We start from the raw sequence: 19,457 nt of genomic DNA on the forward strand, positions 1-19,457 counted from the left end.
AACGGCTTATGATCGTGTGGGTGGGTGGTGGACGCTGCCAGGGCGGACAAAGAGAACTGAGGCGATCGCAACGGCAGGTAACCTCCCCCTTCCACCGATGTCGGTTAAAAAGAAGCCGGGGGGGGCGGGGGCGGGAGCGGGGGAGAGAGAAGACTCGGCAGAGAAAGTGCTGAGTCACCGCCTGACGCCTTGACTCTATCGCTTGCTCGTTCCCTCTTTCTCCCCCCCGCCCCGCCGTCTTCTCCTTCGCTCGCGCGCGCAAGGTGGAAAGCGCGCACGCGCGCGCGCATAACCACGCCTCCCTTCGATCACGTGCCCCGCTGCTGCCGGGACGGTGACCACCACCGCCGCGCTCCTCTCTCTCTCTCCCCGCTGTACACACACACACACACAGAGCCCAGCCGGCCTCCTTCGGCGTTCTCCAGTTTCCCCCTCAGCCGTAAGGCGAGCGAGCGGCCGCTCTCTCTCCTACGGGAGCCGCGGAGGGACGAACGGGTTGACGGGGCGGGGAAAGAAGTAGTGTCCCTTCATTTGTGTCCTGTGAGCGGCTGGATTCTTCTTCCGTCTTTGCCGCCGCCGCCTGAGGGGTTCTTGCCGGTGCCCCGCACAGTGACGGCGGCCGCTGCTTTTCTCCCTGCCCTCAGCCGCTGCCTCTGGCCCGCCGCGCTCTCCCGGCTCCGCTCGTCCGTCCGCTCGAGGGCTATGGGGCTTCTGTCGCAGGGCTCCCCGCTGAGCTGGGAGAAGACGCAGCGGCACGCCGACCACGTGCGCAAACACGGCATCCTCCAGTTCTTGTACATCTACCGAGCGGTCGGGGAGCGGCACAAGGACGTGCTCAAGTGGGGGGACGAGGTGAGTGGCAGGAAACAAAGGGGGTCCTCGGGGAAACCCCTCAGGCGCGGGTGGAAGCTAGTCGTGGGTCATCCAGGGAAAGGGGTCTGATGAGCTCCTGGTGCTTTTACCGCGGGGTAGCGGTGGGGAGAGTCGGTACTGGCTTGCAGAATGTGTTTATACAACAGCCTTGGGAGGTAGGCCGCTGTCACCTTGGCTCGCAGGTCAATGCCGGACCTGGAACAAGACCGGAGGTGCAGGCGTACATGCTTTGGCCAATGGCATGACGTTGTGTATGTTGACAGGGAAGTGAGTTCCATTGATTTAAGTGGGGTTTACTACAAAATAAAGCGTGTGTGGAATTGGGAGTTTACACACGCACACGCACAAAAGCCCAGTTCAACTCCTTCTGCTTATTCACACCAGTCTCTGGAGTTGAATTTAGAGTGCTGTCTTTCACTTTCAGTTCTGCATTAATAGCTTTCACAACAGAGACATCCCAGACGAAATGAATGCCTTAGCATCACTTATGAACATCTGCTTTAGCTCATCTCATGTGAAAGATACTGCTTTAAGCAGTATCTTTCCACACTATGACTGCTTAACAGAAATAGTGATTGTTTACTAATTATGGAGTTACATATGTATGCCGGTTGTGGACCGTCTCCTGAAGGATTCAGTAGGAGAAAGGGCCTGATATAGGTAGTTATATGTATGAATCTGTCTATGGCCAGTGCTCTTCCAATGATGCAGTTTTTACAGTAGTTGAAGTTTACAATGACTGAAGTGGTCTATATTTTTTACAGCACCAGTAGTATAAACTGCAAAATAAAACTAAGCTTATATCTGAGGCCTGTGTGTTACAGCTGTTAGTGTTTAGTGGATTTATGCCAAAAAACTTAACTTCAGCAATACTTAGTAAATACTTAGTAAAACAGGGAATGCCAGCTTTTCCCTGTTTTATATTTTACACTAGTCCAATTCATTACATGTTTATGATACCAAAATGCAAAAAGGAGGATTGGGGGTGGCACAGAGAATCATGATTTCTAGAATTTTCTCATCAGTTGATGCTGATGGATGGTATGAACATCTGGCGTTAGTAGTGCGTTAATAATTAAATGAATGTATACTTGGAAAAAATTGCCATGCAGTTTTGTAACAAACATGCCTATGATAATTGTTTCTTGCATTATTAAAGATTGCTTTCATAAGACATCTCCAGACTTGTACTGCCTAAAGGTGATGGTACCTCACAGAAATTGAAGATGATTGCTCATAAAAAGTTGTTACATTGAATAACATCCAAAATCCCTTTTTGTTGATTGTTTTTTTTTTATTAAGCCTATGTAACATAGATACATATCACAAGTTTGTAAGTGAAAATGAGATATTGCTAATTGATTTCAATCCCAAGAAGGGGGCTACTTTTGACATTTTTCATCTTCACTTGGTCATAAAAATGTTTTTATAAGAATTTTCTATGTTTGCTTCATTCTTAGAGACTTAGCTGCTATTTTGAATATTCAAGCTGTGACTGGTTATGTGTGAACCCAGTGAAGGTTGGTTGTTGGAATGCTTGATAAGCCACCCATAGTCCTAAAGCAGCCCATGGGTTGCCAAGCACCCCAACAACTCCCCCTTGCCGGGATCGCACATAACAACAAGCTACGCTGTGCCCCTGCCACGGTTTGAATATTCAAAATGGTGGTGCCACCATGACAAGAATTCTCAGAGGGAAACAGTGCCTGACAGTGCCTTCTTGTCATGTGCGAAACAGGTCTCAGTACTGTCTGCACACTGTAGGAGGTCTCCAGAGTTTCACATGGCAGTATATCTATGTGTTTCCTCCCAAAGTCAATATTTAAGAGCATAGAATAGATGTAGAATTGCATGGTTACCTGAAGCTTGTCTTGCGTCCCAATGAGCTGATAAAGAATAACACTTGAAAAATTGCATACAGTGTACATAAACGTTACGTAAAACGTAACTTCTCTTATCAAGGAAGGAGACCTATTAGTTACCATTAAAGTCAAAGTTTATTCTTGCCCTGGGACATAAGTAGAGGGAATTTCAATGTTTGTAATTAAGATTAACACGAGCCAACAGGTCTGAGCTTGATTTAAGATATGATTATTACTTTGGCTGTAACCACATTTATAGTTCCAATTTTCTCTGTTCCAGTAAATCCATATATGCTAGGCTATGTATGCCTGTTCTGCCATATATATTTATGACATATCCAGAGTGCACTCAAGATGTTTTGGGTCAGTAAGTCCCATAATTTCTTGCCATTGGCAATACTGGCAGAGGCTGATGGGAGTTACAATCGAAAACATCTGGAGAGCATCAGAAAGCATTATTTGCTGTGGTTAAAGCTGTAGTTTAAGGTGTCTTCTGAACAGGGCCATTTTAGACTTGGCATATATTCATCCCAATCCTATGCACGCTAATTCAGAAGTAAGTCCATTGCATTCAGTTGGTTTTTCTCCCTGATAAGTATGTATAGGATTGAAGCCTTAGTTGATTCATTGTAAAAGACCCAACCTTAATCTGTGGAGATAGGTAAGTCTAAAAAAAAAAAAAAGAAGAAGAAAGAAAAAAGGTACACATCCTGGACAGATTTGAGCATGTAAAATCCTACTCATTTCAGTAATAGTTTCTGCCTTGAGGCTAACTTGGTTTTGGAGTGGTAGTTCAGATGAGCATTAGCTTATATGTATGTTCTTCTGAAAAGGCAATCTATCCTGAGACTTTATAATAAACATTTTTTTAAAAAAACTGGCTTAGGTATCACTTATTGAGCATCTGTTATGAAATGGAAAAAGCTATTTTTATTGTAATACTGCTCTTAAACATTTATGAACAATGTGTTTTTAAAGACCTATTAATGTTTGTTTTTTAACCTTTTTATATTCTGTCATACAAGTAAGATATGCAGACAGCTTTTTTTAATGCTATTTATGCTGTACTCTTTTCCTGTTGCCATTTTAGAAATGTTTTATTGAAATCTTATTTTAACTTTTCAATGACAGCATTCTATTTTATTTTTTTGACATACTTTAAGAGAGAAATCCTATGATCCCTGGAGAGCATCCCAGAGACCATAGGATTCTTTGAAGTCCCCCCTTGGAGGCCCTAACCACTGCTGCAGCCTCGGAAGGGGACTCTAGAATCTGATCCCTGCCCCACATACAGCTGCTGCAGAGAGAACAGCGCTGGCTGCTTCTTGAGTCCTCAAAAAGAGGGGAAAGGCGGCATTCCAGTGGGCAGTGAGGGGAGAGGCTGGTATATGAGAAATCCTATGGCTCCTCCAGCCTTGGCCTAGCCCCCGCCAGCACGCCCCCTCTAAGGCCCATCTAGAGGGGAAAAATGTATAAGGGAGGTGAAAATAGAATGTAAGCCTATGCGGCAGGGTCTTGCTATTTACTGTTTTACGCTGTACAGCACCATGTACATTGATGGTGCTATATAAATAAATAATAATAATAAAATCACCTCTGTCCTCCTCCTGACCTGACAGTAACAGCCCAGCAGGGCATTGTGTATTCGGAAGCCTCCAACATTGGTGGCTTCCGTCTAACGAGGGCTCAACCCATAGAAATTTGCCCTTAACTTCCTTTCAGTATGAAAAATGGCTTCTATTATTTGTAGTTTCCCTGTTAGCTCAGTAGTGTACATTCAAAGTGCTTTGATAAGAATATTCTGTAAATATTTTTGTAGCACAAATTGTGAGCCTGTTTCTTCTATAGTGGTTGAATCTTAACTTTTCCATGTTTGTTCCTTTCAGTAGTCTGGTCTGCATTTCATCCAATATTCCTGTGATTTGGTTGTTGCTGCTTTTTTAAAAACAACAACAACACACACAGGAATTCACTTCTTTTTAATCCTTACCTCAAATATTGTTCTGATACTCCCTCCAGGGGATCTAGAATGTATTGCTTGGAAGTTGTAGGAAAGTTTGCTTGCTGTTTGTGTTTTCTTCCTTTTCGCCCCTTTGGTCCATTTCTAATTTTTCTAATACTTTCTAGATTAAATTTCATTGTTTTTATTTGTTTACCTTTTATATACTCATTTCTGTAGTAGAGTTAAGTAGCTATTTGCAGTGTTTTCTATACCTTGTCTTTTCCTTTTTAAAATGTTCCTCAGCCTCAGAAAAATTGAAGAGATCCTTTTTTATTTAAAGGCTAATCCTCAGTTACTGTGCTTGACATCCAAAATGTTGGTTTAGCAGTTTTCTGCAATATTTGAAGAATTTCTGCACCTTGTCTCATTTGTCTGAGCCTCACTTCTAATTGTTAATCTTTGTGAGAAAAGAGAACTGTGCCTGAACCTGGTGTCCTCCAGATGGTAGGGTCTTGTCTTCAACTCCCATCAGCCCCAGCCAGCATGACCAATGGTCAGGAATTCTGGGAATTGTATTCCAAAACATCTGGAGGGCATCAGGTTGGAGAATGCTCCTCTGGAAGATCATCCTATTCTTTTCCTCATTGCCCAACAGGAGGCACAGTCCTTCTGCTCTAGAATCCCACCCACCACCACCAAAAACCCCTCCAGCCCAGTGTGTTTAGTATCTTTACTTTGTGCTTCCTGCACTGAGCCCCAGGGGGGTTGGACTCGATGGCCTTATAGGCCCCTTCCAACTCTACTATTCTACGAGTCTATGATTCTGTTTACTAGGCAAGTTCTACACAAACACTGTATTCCTATTTACACCCTTTCATGGCACAGTTTTATTTGTGACTTAAGTTCCTCTTGTTTAGAGGTAATGGTGGCAAATCTTCCGTTTATCCACTTAATAGGGCTTCTTATTTCATTATTATCTGTTATTGTCAGCATCAAATTCCTAGACTTCCACCTCACTAGACAACAGCTTGTAAAAAATCCAGCTGATTGTAATCTATTTTTTTACTCAGATCAGTTCCATTGATTTCATTGAGGCTCACTTCTAGATTACTATGGTCAGTAAGACCAGACTTTCAGCCTGTAAAACCACATAACGCAATAGCAATTTAAATCTTCATTGTTTTTAAAGCAAGTCAAGCTCTTCTGGAAACCCAACGAAAGGACTCAACTATTCAATCTACAGGATGAGAAACCTATTATTCTACCCTGGATAAGTTATTTTCATATTCTTCTACCTTGACGCAATGAAAGGTGTTTAGGCTAGTTTGTTGACAGCACCCTATCTGGAGCCATGTTTCCAGCCTGCAAATGGAGGATTTATGATGAAGCACACTGCATTCAAACCTTTTGGCCAAGTATAAGAAGTAACATGACTGCCATTTCCTACAGGGAGGGAATTGTTTAGGTCATGGTTACCTGGAAATCATAATGAATCCCCTTTAAGGATTGTGCCCAACAGGCACAATTTTCAGGCTTTGATGTTCATGCATAGGCCTCTATGTTCAGGTCTTTTCTGTTCTCTTCTATCAGCGGAGGGATGTTCTCTACAGACAGTGGGAAGTCCATGATGCATTTCCCTTTAGTGAAGAGAACAGGAAGCCCCTCCGTTTTTTCTTTGAATCATGCTCATAGTGTATTATGTATAGGTTTCCTAAACCTTGGTATGAAATTCCTAATTAACATTGCCAGGGAAATTAAACTGTCAAATATTTAGTTTAACTGTTGTTATAAAAAGTTTTATAGTGCAGGAAAGTGAAATATAAATAAAAGCATTTTAAGGTCCTTTTTCTGGTGCCATGCTTGCATTTACAGACTGAAGAAAAGGAGGGGCTTTCTCAGTTCAGCTATTGGGGTACTGAGTCTCTGAAAGAATAAACATCTTATGTTAACTCCCAGTACCTTACTTTGAAAGTCATTTTTGCCTCTCTGCAGACTTTGGGTAGAATCCAATTAAAGTCCTACTTAGAGTAGACCTGTTGAAATGAATAGACTTAAGTTAATCTATTTAAATATTCATTTCAATGGGTCTAATCTAAGTAGGACTTTATTTGGATTTTACCCTCGTATTTCACATATTGAAACTTCTAAAGAAGGCAGCATGTTTTTATTACAGATGTTCTGGTGGCCCCTGTCAAATGCAGCATGATTGTTCTTGAGTGTGGTCTGATTTAAACTCCCTTCAGACACGATGCGTTTGAACAGGGTGAACATTGATACACTTGAAGAGTGTGAATGTCTTGGGAGGGCTTCTGCCCTGAAAGGTGGACAAGGAATGTTTAAATATAATAAACATGTCTGCACTTTGAATGTGGATGACAGGGACGAGGCCAGCAACATGGTCCCAGTTCTTGTTCTGTGCTTGCCTCCCCCCCCCTCAAACTTGGTGCATGTAATGCGTGAAGGAGGCTTTTAATTTATTCATGTTTCTGCATTGTACATGAGAAACAACGCTTATTTGTTTTTTTAAAAAATGGCAGCTTAGTATAATCATTTAAACACTTGCATAGCTGAATTTGTTAGAACAATGTGTGGTGTGGAATAACTTGCCAATGTGTGGACTGTTATGCTCACCTTTGTGCCTTCATGCTCCTCAAACTTTGTTGCTGCATACCCATTTGTCACGGAAGAACTTTAAAACACCCATGCTGCCCTCACATGGTATCCTGCACACACTTGTTAATCAGAATCATTAATTACTTAGAAATAAATACCATTGAGATCAATATAAGATCCCTTGACAATGCATGTTTAGGACTGCAGCCTTAGGATACTTAAATGTACTGAAACTGATAAGATTTAAATAGTGTTGCTCTGTACAGACTATCACAGCCTTTGTTTTTTGCCAGTTGGTTGTATTAACAAGCACCCTGTAAATGAGAATTTGTTTCATAAAGTGTGTACTTGCAATTGTATGTCTTTAATATCCTAGACAGAATAAATAGATCTTTGCAGATTACTAGAAAATTGAAATTGTTAATGCATTAATGCACAGTTTCTGAATAACTGATTTTTATGTCACTGATCTGTTTTCGAAACAAAGTTTTGACTCAAAAGGCAGAATCTGAAAATGTCATGTTAGCAAGGCTGCTAACAGGGATGGAGTTTGGAAGTGTTGCTAGATGGTGGAGGTGAAGAGGTAGAAATTTTGGGAAATTGGTGCAATTTATTTTTAATTACTTGAGTTTGGAAGGGTGTGGTGTATTTTTAATTAAACTAAGAGCAGTACTACACATTAAACTTGCCAAGGGATGTTCCTGGAAGCAATGTTTCCATCTCTGCTGTAACATCTAGGAGCAGGCTGTATACCCTAGTATAGAATCATAGAATAGTAGAGTTGTTGGAAGCGGCCTATAAGGCCATCGAGTCCAACCCCTATCACTTTGTGAGTTTTCCTGCTTGTGCTGTGTTACTGGCTGGGCAATGGCAAAAGTACTCCATAACTGAGGTCCATTTAAGCTCCCTTTCAGCAATGGAAACGCTTGATTTCTCTAAGGCCTTAGCTAGATGGGGCTTTATCCCAGGGCGAACCCCGGGATCATCCCTGTGTGTCCATATGACGCACAGGGGATCCCGGGATCACGTAGGGATCATCTCTCCCTTGCCCAGGATAGAGCCCTACACTTTTGGCCTGGTTTTTCCACGATCACGGGCTGAGCCCAGGACCGCGGAACGTGTGGCCCATTGCCGCGGGTTGACCCAGCCCCACACGATTCCTCGCACAGAGCCGGGAGCCGCACATAGGGCGGAGTGCTCCTCAGGAGCACTGCACCCATCGGGGGTAGGGTGGAGCGGGGAAATGATTTAAAAAAAAAAAAAAAAAAAACTTTAACTTTCGGTGCTCGAGTGCTTATGCACCCCTTCCTCTTTAAAAAAAATGGCAGGCGCACCACCTCTCCTCCTGAGGTTGTTGCGCCTCATGAGTAAATGGAGGAGGGATCTCGCGATAATCACATCGTGGAATCTTCCCTCCTCCGTCGCATGATAAAAGGTAGGTCTAGCTAAGGCCTAAGTTAGACACAGCTTATTTTGATTGTATAATGCCTGGGATTCCTTGCTTGTCAGAATTAAAATGCAAACTTTTTTGGCTATTGGGCGGTATAGAAATGAAATAAATAATAAATATAGATTAAGTCCTATTGAACTCAGTGGAATTTGACATGGTTGGACTGCAAAGTTTGTAAATTCTATCATGCATTGGAGGAGTTAAATAGGAAGATAGCTTTTTTCATGAAACAAAGAACAAAAACAATTTGTAGCATAATCAAATTTGATATAAAATTGTACAAGCATCTCTTTAAACTGTGCTGTTAAGTCTTTTGTTTGTTGATTAATTTAAACATAGTAAACATGACTTTTTAATAGCCTGTTTTATAGTATTGCCCTGCTCTGTGGTACACTGTTCAAAGAAAAGTACTCTTTGTTCTCTAATCTATCACATTTTTTTCTTTAGCTGTGTACAAATGACTATAATCTCTAGGTTTAGTTCTCCATAATGAATCTAAACCCTACTTCCTGGTTTGTGGTATGTATTGCACATCCTTTAGTTATGTCAGACCACATGACATGGATTACAGTATGTCGTTCCACTACAAGTAGAGGGGAAATAGCCCAAAAAAATATCTACGGCTGGTCCTGCACATACAAGCCACAGATTCACCTGGCTATATATAGCCAGGTGTTATGTGTCATAATTCTCCACAGAATTGCTCTGTCTGTGTGAGGGTTTTTAAAACTAGAATGGACCTTTCATCTGGATCTTGGCCATGTGCTTATATGACTGGCTAGTGCACCTATGAAGCAGCGGCTCTCTCGTTAGTTGCAATGTGTGTTTTGAGTAGCAACTTAAAAGGATAATATTTGTACCAAATGAATGCTCAGAATAAGGCAATGGAACAGATTGGACTGATTCCCTTGGGAAAGAAATTCTGATGGGTTTTCATCCTTAATCAAAAATACCCTGAGGTGATGGAAAACCACAGTGGCAGCTGCTGAGTTCTGTCATTCATGATTAGTATATTGTGGACTTTAGAGAATTGCACATTTGGAGTCTTATACATGAAAAACAAAAGTCAAACATTAACGTTATTCCCACTTACAGAATTTTACCATGAAACTAGATGCTTTTGCAAAAGATGGCTTGTCTGCCATATTATAGTCTGTTTTGACATTTTTCCAGTCTGGTGTGCTTAATATTTTTTGTGTGTTCTTGTGTTGTATATTAGGTGGAATACATGTTGGTAGCTTTTGATCATAAAAACAAGAGAGCACAATTGTCCTTAACTGGTGGAGAAGTTCTTCACACTTTGCAAGAAAAGGGTGAAAAGGTAAACCCAAAGTAAGTAGCAGCTGCTCTTAGATTACACACTAATTTTCTGATATTTAGGGCTTTCTAACCTGGATGTAATAGGGATGTACGAGTCAGTCTATATCCAGTCCAGATCAATTTTGCACGTACTGAAACATAAATCGATTTTGTCCAATTTCTATATCATTCTGCCATAAAATAAACCAAAATCACCCACAAAAAGTGTGATTTTATTTTTGTACATGGCTTTTTCTCCCTTTGGTACATACCTTTCCCTAATATATACATTTTTGTATGCAACTTTTGAGCAGAAAACTGCATTGCAAAACTTGGAGAAGTGCAAAATTTGTAGGATAACTTCTGTTCCACATATTTGTCCAGGAAGTACAAGTGAGGTTGGTTCACTTAAAAATGTGGATCCAACAAAATCCTCCAGCATTCACAGTATGTACTCAAGACTAGAAACTTGAGGCCTTTATTTTCATAACTGAAAGATAATTGGGAATGTCATAAGAGATCAGTGCATATTTTCATATTCGCGATCAACTTGTGGTTATATAATCTTTGGAATAGTTTGGAACTAATGTATGCACCTTTCAAATATATTATTGAAATTCCTAATCGCGTAGCCAAGAAATGTGTAAAATGTGGTTTGTATGTTTTTTGACAGATGTTTGTGATGAGAACTGTGTGTTTTATATGTAGTCATCAACATTGGTATCTTTGACCTGAGAGCCTGTTTTGCATGCCACAGTACTGCTAATGGGGTTGAGTAGTATTTCTCACAATGTGCTGGTGATCCCCTATAAATCTAATGTGGATTTAACCCATTCTGGGCAAACTGGTCTAGTTGAGCAAGAATTCCCCACGCTGTCATAAGTTATTGGGAGATTCCAAGTTAAATTCATGTTGTAGAAATTTCTCATTACTTTTCTCACAGCCATCCAACTCTGTGGAGGCCTGAATACGGAAGCTACATGATAGAAGGGACTCCTGGGCAGCCGTATGGAGGAACAATGTCTGAGTTTAACACTGTACAAGACAACATGAGGAAGCGACGTCAGGAAGCTGCTTCTGTGCTGAAAAAAAATGAAGCTATTTGCACTGTCACAACATTTCCAAGGTTACTCTGTTTTTTTTTAATATGGCTTGAAAATAGGATTCCTTAAGATGTCTGTGAATCAAATGAAGGCTGCATAACTGAAACAATTGTGTGTTATTTTTACTTAGAGATGAAAGGTTTACCTTACGGCATTTTCCAACCAGTGTCATGGCCATTTAGTTTGCATCTATATGTATGTGTCATTGCAGATGTTTCCCAATCTAGATGTTTCCTGCAGGTACAAGGGCTGAAGTGTACACATGGGGCTCTCCTTTCTGCAAATAATTCCTTGTTCACTTCGGTGGAGCAAGTAATTCCTCACTCTCACACACTTTTTTTTATTCTATTTAAAATATTTGTAGACTACCTTTAAAGGGAAAGGCCCTCGCAGGTTGGCTTAATAAAATTCTATACAACAATAAAACAGCAAAAATTAATGAAACTAATAAACACCAGCAGTAGTCATAAACATCTAACCAAGTAAGTACTAAAAACTAACACAGATTGCAGTTATTAATTATGGCATTTTTATGCTGCTCCTCAGCCCCAAAAAAGGCTCCCAAAGCAGCTTGCAACCAGTCAGTAGAAGTCAATCCCTGCTCGCAGGCTTACAATCTACTGCAGCTATAAACCAACAGTGAAGTATAAACCCAATAGAAACTGACTCTTCAGAGCTTTCCTAATAGGCTACAATGATGTGGTTCCGATCTGATGGATCATGTATGGCAACTTGCTCCAGATTCATGGTGCCATTGTGGAAAATGCCCTCTCACTTGTACTCCCCAACCTGACCGCGTTCAAAGGTGGGCAAGCGAGAAAGGCCTCTTGTTGATCTTAAAGTGCAGGTAGGCTGATATGGGCAAGGTTGGTCCTTCAAATTAACTTGGACCCAAGCCATTTAATGCTTTAGAGGTTAAAGTTGGCACTTTAAATTAGGCTCAGAGATGCCAGTAATGAGTGCACCTAGTGGAGTATAGGTTTCATGTGATCTACCTACCTCGCCCCTGCCAGTATTCTAGTAGCCACATTCTGCACCAGTTGAAAAAATAATTTTTAAAGGCAGGTCCATATAGAGCACATTTATTTATTTTATTACGTTTTTATACTGCCCAATAGCCAAAGCTCTCTGGGCGGTTCACAACAATTAAAAGCATAAAAAGCATAAAAAAGCATATAGTAGTCCAGTCTGTATGTCACTAGCACATGGATAATTGAGGAAAGGTCCATCCTTTCCAGATAGGGCTGTAGCTTTTTACCAGACTAAGCCACCGCAACCACCTTAGCTTCTCCAGGAGGATTCTCAAACGACACATATAATCCTTCAAGGGAAGTGCCGTGCCATCTAAGACCAGTTATAAACCTCCATTCATAGTTGGTTCCCCTACACACACAATACCTCCATTTTGTCTCAGCTTTTTCACCGTTGTCCACCTCAAACCACCTCCAGATACCTTTTCAAGAGTTCCACAGCTTTCTTGTAGTGTTTAGACAGAAACAAGAGGTATCATCCATATACTGGTGACACTTAAGCCCAAAGCGCCCAACTTTCCTGGCAGTTTCATCTAGATGTTGAAAATGTGGGACTAGATGGAATCTTGTGGCATCTCATAAACTAGTGACCAAGGGGTAGAACAAAAGTCCCCAAGCACTACCTTTTGAACAGTTCTTCCAGGAAGAAGTGGAACCACAGTAACAGTCTCCTAATCCCAACCCAGATATGTAATCCAGAAGGATGTCATAGTCCTTGATATCCAAAACAGCTGAGAAGTCCAGGAGAATCAGCAGTGTTCCACTCCCCCATCCATTCCCCATAGTATCATCCACCAGGATGACAGGTGGAATGGTCCTAAATCAGTATCATCCAACACTGGTTGGAGTTGAGAAGCCAATCCACTGAATAAGAAAACCTCTTTGTGTATATATAGGAGCTTTGTGTCTGCTTCAGGCTCTTTATATGAGGGGTCTTGTTTTCCAGAAACATTCCCAGCTGATGCTGGCATGAAATTGCTTCTCACAACGCTTTCCCCCTTCATAGTTAAAGATACTAAATGTGTGTACAACATCTGGGAAGAGAGTGAAACGTATTTAAATATAAATTAGTACCTGAACCAAAAATTAGGACCTTCTTTCTACTCAGGAGGAGGAGGACATTCTGTAGTGGGTGACTCCGATCCACTTCTGAGGCAGGACCAGGACTAGCCAAAACCTGTGGATTCCTATCTCTTTACTGATTTGAGGATTAGTGCATAGATACAGAGTACCTGTAATTATTTCCCCTGCTGTCTATGGGGGGAAATGTGTTTTTAGACTTCTTTAAAAAGAATTCTTTGGTTTTAGCTTAATTCTAACATATTTCTATTAACATTTTAAGGTTAGCTAAATGAGGCTTTATCTGTTTGTCATTTCGAATTTGATTAGAAAGATACTTAATCACAACTTGCTTGGAATTCACAGATTAGGTTGTCCAGGATTTACGATACCAGAGTATGACCCAACACCTGTTGAGACAGGCGCATCCAAGTCTCTCTTTTTTCCAGATGAAGCCATCAACAAGCATCCTAGATTTAGGTAAGTACGTGGAAATGGGGGAAAGCTATCTTTTCTCTGCACATATAATGCAGTCATAGAATGTTTCCCTTTCAGTAGAATATAAAGCTCATCAGACTACTCTGTGCTTTTGAAAATAGAGAAAGATATAGTGTACGTTCATTTATACTTGTAAACACCAGCTTTACATTTCGTATAAGCTGCACTTCTTTGCTCAGTAATAAGTAGAAATTTTGTGGCTGGTATTTGAGTTCTACAATAGTCAAGTAATCTCTGTTCAGTCATGCCAGGTATACTGGGGTAGAACTTGCTATGGTAAATATAAGACAGGCCTTTTTGGAAGCACCCCCATCCCCCACCCCCCCAAAATTAGCTAGCCTTGTGCTGACAATTGCAGCAGCTTGAAAGTTTAGGTTATAGTGTAGACAGTTTGGTAAACTCTGTTGCCTAGATTTTATTTCTCAGCTTTCTACAGGCTCTTAATGATGGCCACATCTGGATAACATTGATGTTTCAGAGAATTCTTTGAATAAAGCAGTAATGCAAATACCACCATAGTTGAATATGAAGAATGATATGAAGGGAAATTCCTGAAAGAAAAAACAATCTTAAATAAAAAAAAATTCTAATGAATGTCTGCACGCTGCTCTTTGAGACTGCATTTCAAAAGGATTCGTTTTCATTTTAGTACTTTAACAAGAAACATTCGGCACAGAAGAGGAGAAAAAGTAGTGATAAATGTTCCAAGTGAGTGAATCAACCATTTACCTTTCAAAAAAGAGATACAGGTTATTAGCAACAGACGTAACTTCTTGTTGATATGTCTCACGCAGTATTCAAGGACAAAAATACTCCATCACCATTTATAGAAACATTCCCTAATGATGATGGTGAAGCAGCAAGAGCCGCCAAGCCTGACCACGTATATATGGACGCAATGGGTTTTGGAATGGGCAATTGTTGTCTTCAGGTAAACTCATGAAATAAACGCTGGAGCAATGCAATAGTTGTGCTAACTTTTTTGGGGGGGGTAAAGCTTCTGTATAATATTAATTCCTATCTCAGTTGCCTGTATTTTTCAATAATGTCCTATACTGTTTTTCTCTTCACTTCCCTTACTTCTGATCTGCTATTTTGAAGTTGATAAACTAGCACTGTTATTTGTAAAATAGCTAAGGGAGCTATCCTGTGTCCCCTAGAACCTGCGTCCCCCCATAGCTGGCACAGAGAGTACTGTGCCGGCTACCTCTCCACGCTGGCAAAATGGAGCAAGGAGATGGGGGAAAAGGAGGTGTTCCCAGAGGTGGGGAGGGGAGGAGACTGGGGACGACATGGGCTATGAGGTATCCCCAGCTTCCTTCTTTCCCCCTCCCTAAAGTCTTGGCTTGACTAGCTGAAAAGCAGAGCATGAGGTGCAAGGCGCCTCCCGCTCTTTATTGAATACACATAAACTTCTCAGTTTGGAGGCTTACGAGTACCCAGGATTGTGCTGTTAATCTATCAAATTTCGCTTAATTTAGGTAAATATAAATTAGGCTGAGACCAGGATTCCTGAAGAATAGCCATTTGTGCTTGACAGTATTATACAGTCTTCAGAGGCTTTTCTCTGGGTTTCCATGAATTCTGAGGTGTGGGAGGTGGTTATTGGGGAAAGGCCCTTCTCAGTAGTGGTGCTGCGATTGTAGAATGCTCTTCCTGGGCAATTTTGCCTGGCATTTATGTTGATGTCATTTTGGTACCTTTTAATTTTCACGAGCTTTTTAATGTAAATTTTAATTGCTCTGAAATCCCTGCACTGCTCCTTTTAGTTTTTCGATCTTTCTGCTTTTGTTCTTTCATGTTTGTTTTTGAGAGTGCTGTTCTATGCACTCATAGGAAAATGCCACTGAGTTCAATTAGATTACTCCCAAGTAAGTATGTACAGGATTGTAGCTCTGATACAATTATTGTACTTTTGATTTAGTATTATAAGCTACTCTGGAAACCCTGTTCAAAGGGTGGACTGTGCATTCCTATACTTATTTTTCGGAACAAAAGAACACAGAAGTGTAACTCTAACTTAGAAATGGGAATGATAAATATATGGAAAACTAAATTAGAGAAGTAGCTTGAAATTATAGTTTGCCCGTGTGTTTGGATATTCAGATTGCATTTTCATAAGGATGCTTGTAAATTATAGTTCCTTGTGGTGTTAGAGTTGAGCTGTAGAGTTGAGTTTTATGTGTCCACCCCAGTGTGTGTGGTGGGTGGGAGGGCAGTGGAGCTGGAACCTATACTCCTATTTGGTCTCCCAGACTTCTGGATGAAGAAACCTCTGCCCAGGGACAGAAAAAGCTACGTGATAAATGGTAGGAAGAGATGGAAAGAAGTAAGGATCCTCTGTTTCCTTGAAGTTGTTGTATATCCTAGTAATTAGCATCCCTGGGGGCAAAGTGAACAGAGAAGTTCTTTGGAGAGAATGTTCAGAGCTAACTCTCGCTGCTAAATCTCCCATTACAGACATAACTCCCAACCTGTTACAACATGCCCTGTGGTTCATTAAAATACTTGTATGAACCTGGCTTTTACCTTTTTAGTGTCCAGAAGAAGTTGCTTCTTATGTTTGTGACCGTGACAATGCAATTTTTTGTTCAATCCTGTTGGATTTTGTATTCTCATACAGGTTACATTCCAGGCTTGCAGCATTTCTGAAGCACGATACCTTTATGATCAACTAGCAACGATCTGTCCCATTGTGGTAAGTGGTAGGATTTTATCTCGGCACACATTGCTGTCAGGATCAGGCCTGTTCTCCCTAGTGTGGGGGAAGGGGTTTCAGGCTATCAATCGAAATCAGATTCTGAACCACAAGAAACAGGACTAGAAATTTACCAGCCAACACAGGAAGTAGGGGAGGAGATTCTTCCAGGCGCTTCAGGAGCCAGGGATGGACTTTATTGGAGAGAATGCTAACAACTCAGAGTCTGTGGGAACTCAGGTTTCCCCAGAGGGGGAAGAGACTTCAGAGTTGACCAATCCCAGAATCCACTGCAGGCTCAAGTGGGCAGAGCTGAAAGCAGGGAAGAGGCAATCAGCTCGGCTAGCTACTTGCCAAAGACTTCTTCAGAAGAATCCCCCCTGAAGTAAAAGTGGCTCAGGGAAAAACGTTCCCTTTTGTTAAAAGGACAACTGCCTAGTTTACTTAGCCAAGTTTTTGCTTGGAGGAAAGCAAAAACTTTCCTGCACTCTCTTCAGGTGCAAAGAGATGTTTATTTGCTGGAAAAAGTTTTGTGGATTACTTGACAGACCTCTTTATTGTCTCGCATCACATTGGGAGGGCTTGGAATCACGACCATTACTTTATTCAGATACGCACACCATAACTGAAAACATTGTTGTAAAATGGGTAGAGCTTATGTGTACATTAGTTTTAAAACATGATAACATAGTGTATCTGTTACAGCAACTTTTAAAACAAAAGGTTCCAAGTTATGCAGGCCTTAAAACAATAATCTTACATTGTCATGAACGAGGATAATTCCTCTGTAGAAATAACTTAAACATAGGTGTTTGTGAAAATATCAGTAAAAGTGAATGGCTTGCTTTCAGTACTGCATGCAAAAAGTATAAGAAGCATTGTTTGTAAACCGGGGATGTGCAGAAAGTAGATCTCTAGATGTTTGGACCAACTCCCAGTATTTCTTACCATTGGGCATGCTGGCAGGGGCTTCTGGGAGTTGAAGTACAATCAATCTGGCCATCTACCTTCTGCCCATCGCTGTTGTAAACTCTTGTATAAGTGGAAGAAATTCTGCATGAGACAGTGCAATGTAGTGTTTGTCGCAAAATGCCACATGTACCTCATCAGACTTTCCTTTGCTCTAACAGTCTCAGTAATGAACAGTGCTCTGCACAGCCATCCTGAATACTGCCAGCTTAGGCTATGTTGTTCGCAAGGGTGATGGAGGGCAATGTAGGAGGATTTGTGGGAACATTTGCAAGATGTGTGCAACATCTTGCACTAACAGGATTGTCACTTCGAATTTCAGCATGCTTTTCTTAACACACTTCTGTTACAATGACGAAAAATGGTGAAGAGGTTTCATGCCATTGGAAAGGCAACACTAGATGCAACCCAATTCAAAGCAAAACTAGAGCAGCTGAAATTGTGTGCCTCCCTCATGTGAAGTTTTGTGAAGAGCACAACACACACAAAACAGATGATTGAGTTTTTGAATAGAATGGGGCAGCCTTCTCCACCCTGGTGCCTTCCAGTTGTTTTGAACTACAACCCTCAGCATCCAAAACATCTGGAAGGCACCAGGGTGGAGAAGGCTGGAATGAAGCACGATAGTAAATACTTCTCATGTAACTGCCTACGTACACGTTTCTTCCTGAAACATATATAACGCACCAGGAGCACACTTAATGAGAGATTGCAAGACAGATTAAGAAGAGAGAGAGAGAGTAGATTAGAAGATGTAGACCGGAATGCAAAATTGTGTGGGTTAGCAAAAACATACTGTTACTGTAATGAGATAACGGTTCTAGTAAACGTTTTCAGTTGTCGAAGGCGAACAGAGCATCTTGTGTTTCAGTATAAATCATCTTTAGATTTATATGCTGCCATTTTAGTAACATAGTATTATGTATTCTCTGATATGCTTTAGATGGCATTAAGTGCTGCAGCTCCATTCTACAGAGGCCATGTGACAGATATTGATTGTCGTTGGGGAGTAATATCTGCATCAGTAGACGACAGAACAAGAGAGGAGAGGGGATTAGAGGTAGGTGATGCCTAGAGCAGTCATACAGTCTGTATAGTAGCTGCTTGTACAATATACATCTTTAGTTCTGAAGTTTTCAGATCTATACTTTATTAACCGTGCTTGGAATTCTCATAGCTTGTTTTCTCACACAAAATTGACCAAACTTTATTATCTTATGCTAAAACATGCTGTTAAGAATGAACACGAAGTTAGAGGCACTGCCAAAGTTTGTATTTTACCAAAGAATTCTAGAATAAAAAAAAATTAAATGTATAACTTGCATAATCTTACTTTCAAGACTTTGGGTGGCTTGGGGAATGAGCAAGAGAAATGGAAGAGTAAGAATGCCGCGATTAGGTGGTCAGTGAGATCAGAATGGGAAAGGAATTATGGTTGGTGAGAGGAGGGTATGCAAGTTACTCACATCTCACCACCTGACACCAGAATCACTTCCCCAAAACATCTGTTTCATTTCTGAACTCTCTGAAAGCACTGCCTACATCAGGGGTAGGAAGCGTGGTGCCCTCCAATTCTTTCTGATCCGTTTCAGCAAGCATGGGCAGTGGCCAGGGATTATGGCAGTTGTGGTCAAAAACATTTGGGGGGCACCATATTGCCTAAGCATGCCCTATATGTTCTCAAGCTTTCATTCCACACATTTGACTGCTAGATTTTTGTTCAATGAAAGCTCTGTTGGAATTCAGTGCCAAATACCAGGTTCTACTTTTGCACAGCCAACCTTAGCCAACTGGTAACTTCACTTAATATTTTTGGTTTTGATTTTGTTATGGTGGTTTTACTGTTCTCAGTTTTTATTGGAGCAAGTTTGTTTTAATTGTTGTTAATTGCCTTGGAGGCCCTAAGGCCTCCAGTTGCAGGGGAACATGGGTGTGTGTGGGGGGGTGCTGTTGCACTGTGTCGTGCTTGTGGGTTGCTGGTTGACAGCTGGTTGGCTACTTTGTGAACAAAGTTCTGGACTAGATGGACCTTTGGTCTGATCCAGTAGGGCTTTTCTTAT

At 41.2% G+C, this 19,457-nt stretch overlaps 1 protein-coding gene across 2 annotated transcripts in view; it reads left to right on the forward strand.

Moving 5' to 3' along the window:
- Positions 1 to 369: 369 nt before the first annotated feature.
- The window catches only part of GCLC (glutamate-cysteine ligase catalytic subunit), a 34,090-nt gene continuing 15,002 nt past the window's right edge, over positions 370 to 19,457 (forward strand). The window contains exons 1-8 of one of the 2 annotated variants that reach the window (XR_010025392.1): positions 370 to 852; positions 9,960 to 10,072; positions 10,983 to 11,165; positions 13,599 to 13,712; positions 14,380 to 14,438; positions 14,525 to 14,661; positions 16,354 to 16,428; positions 18,341 to 18,457. Coding sequence is in view for 1 of the 2 variants with exons in the window: in XM_063125056.1 (XP_062981126.1) it covers positions 703 to 852; positions 9,960 to 10,072; positions 10,983 to 11,165; positions 13,599 to 13,712; positions 14,380 to 14,438; positions 14,525 to 14,661; positions 16,354 to 16,428; positions 18,341 to 18,457 (948 nt within the window). In the remaining variant the exon portion in view is untranslated. The remainder of the gene's footprint in view (positions 853 to 9,959; positions 10,073 to 10,982; positions 11,166 to 13,598; positions 13,713 to 14,379; positions 14,439 to 14,524; positions 14,662 to 16,353; positions 16,429 to 18,340; positions 18,458 to 19,457) is intronic. The other variant, XM_063125056.1, reaches the window with a different exon arrangement.

The sequence above is a fragment of the Elgaria multicarinata genome, chromosome 4 (assembly GCF_023053635.1).
Source record: "Elgaria multicarinata webbii isolate HBS135686 ecotype San Diego chromosome 4, rElgMul1.1.pri, whole genome shotgun sequence".
Classification (NCBI taxonomy): domain Eukaryota; kingdom Metazoa; phylum Chordata; class Lepidosauria; order Squamata; family Anguidae; genus Elgaria; species Elgaria multicarinata.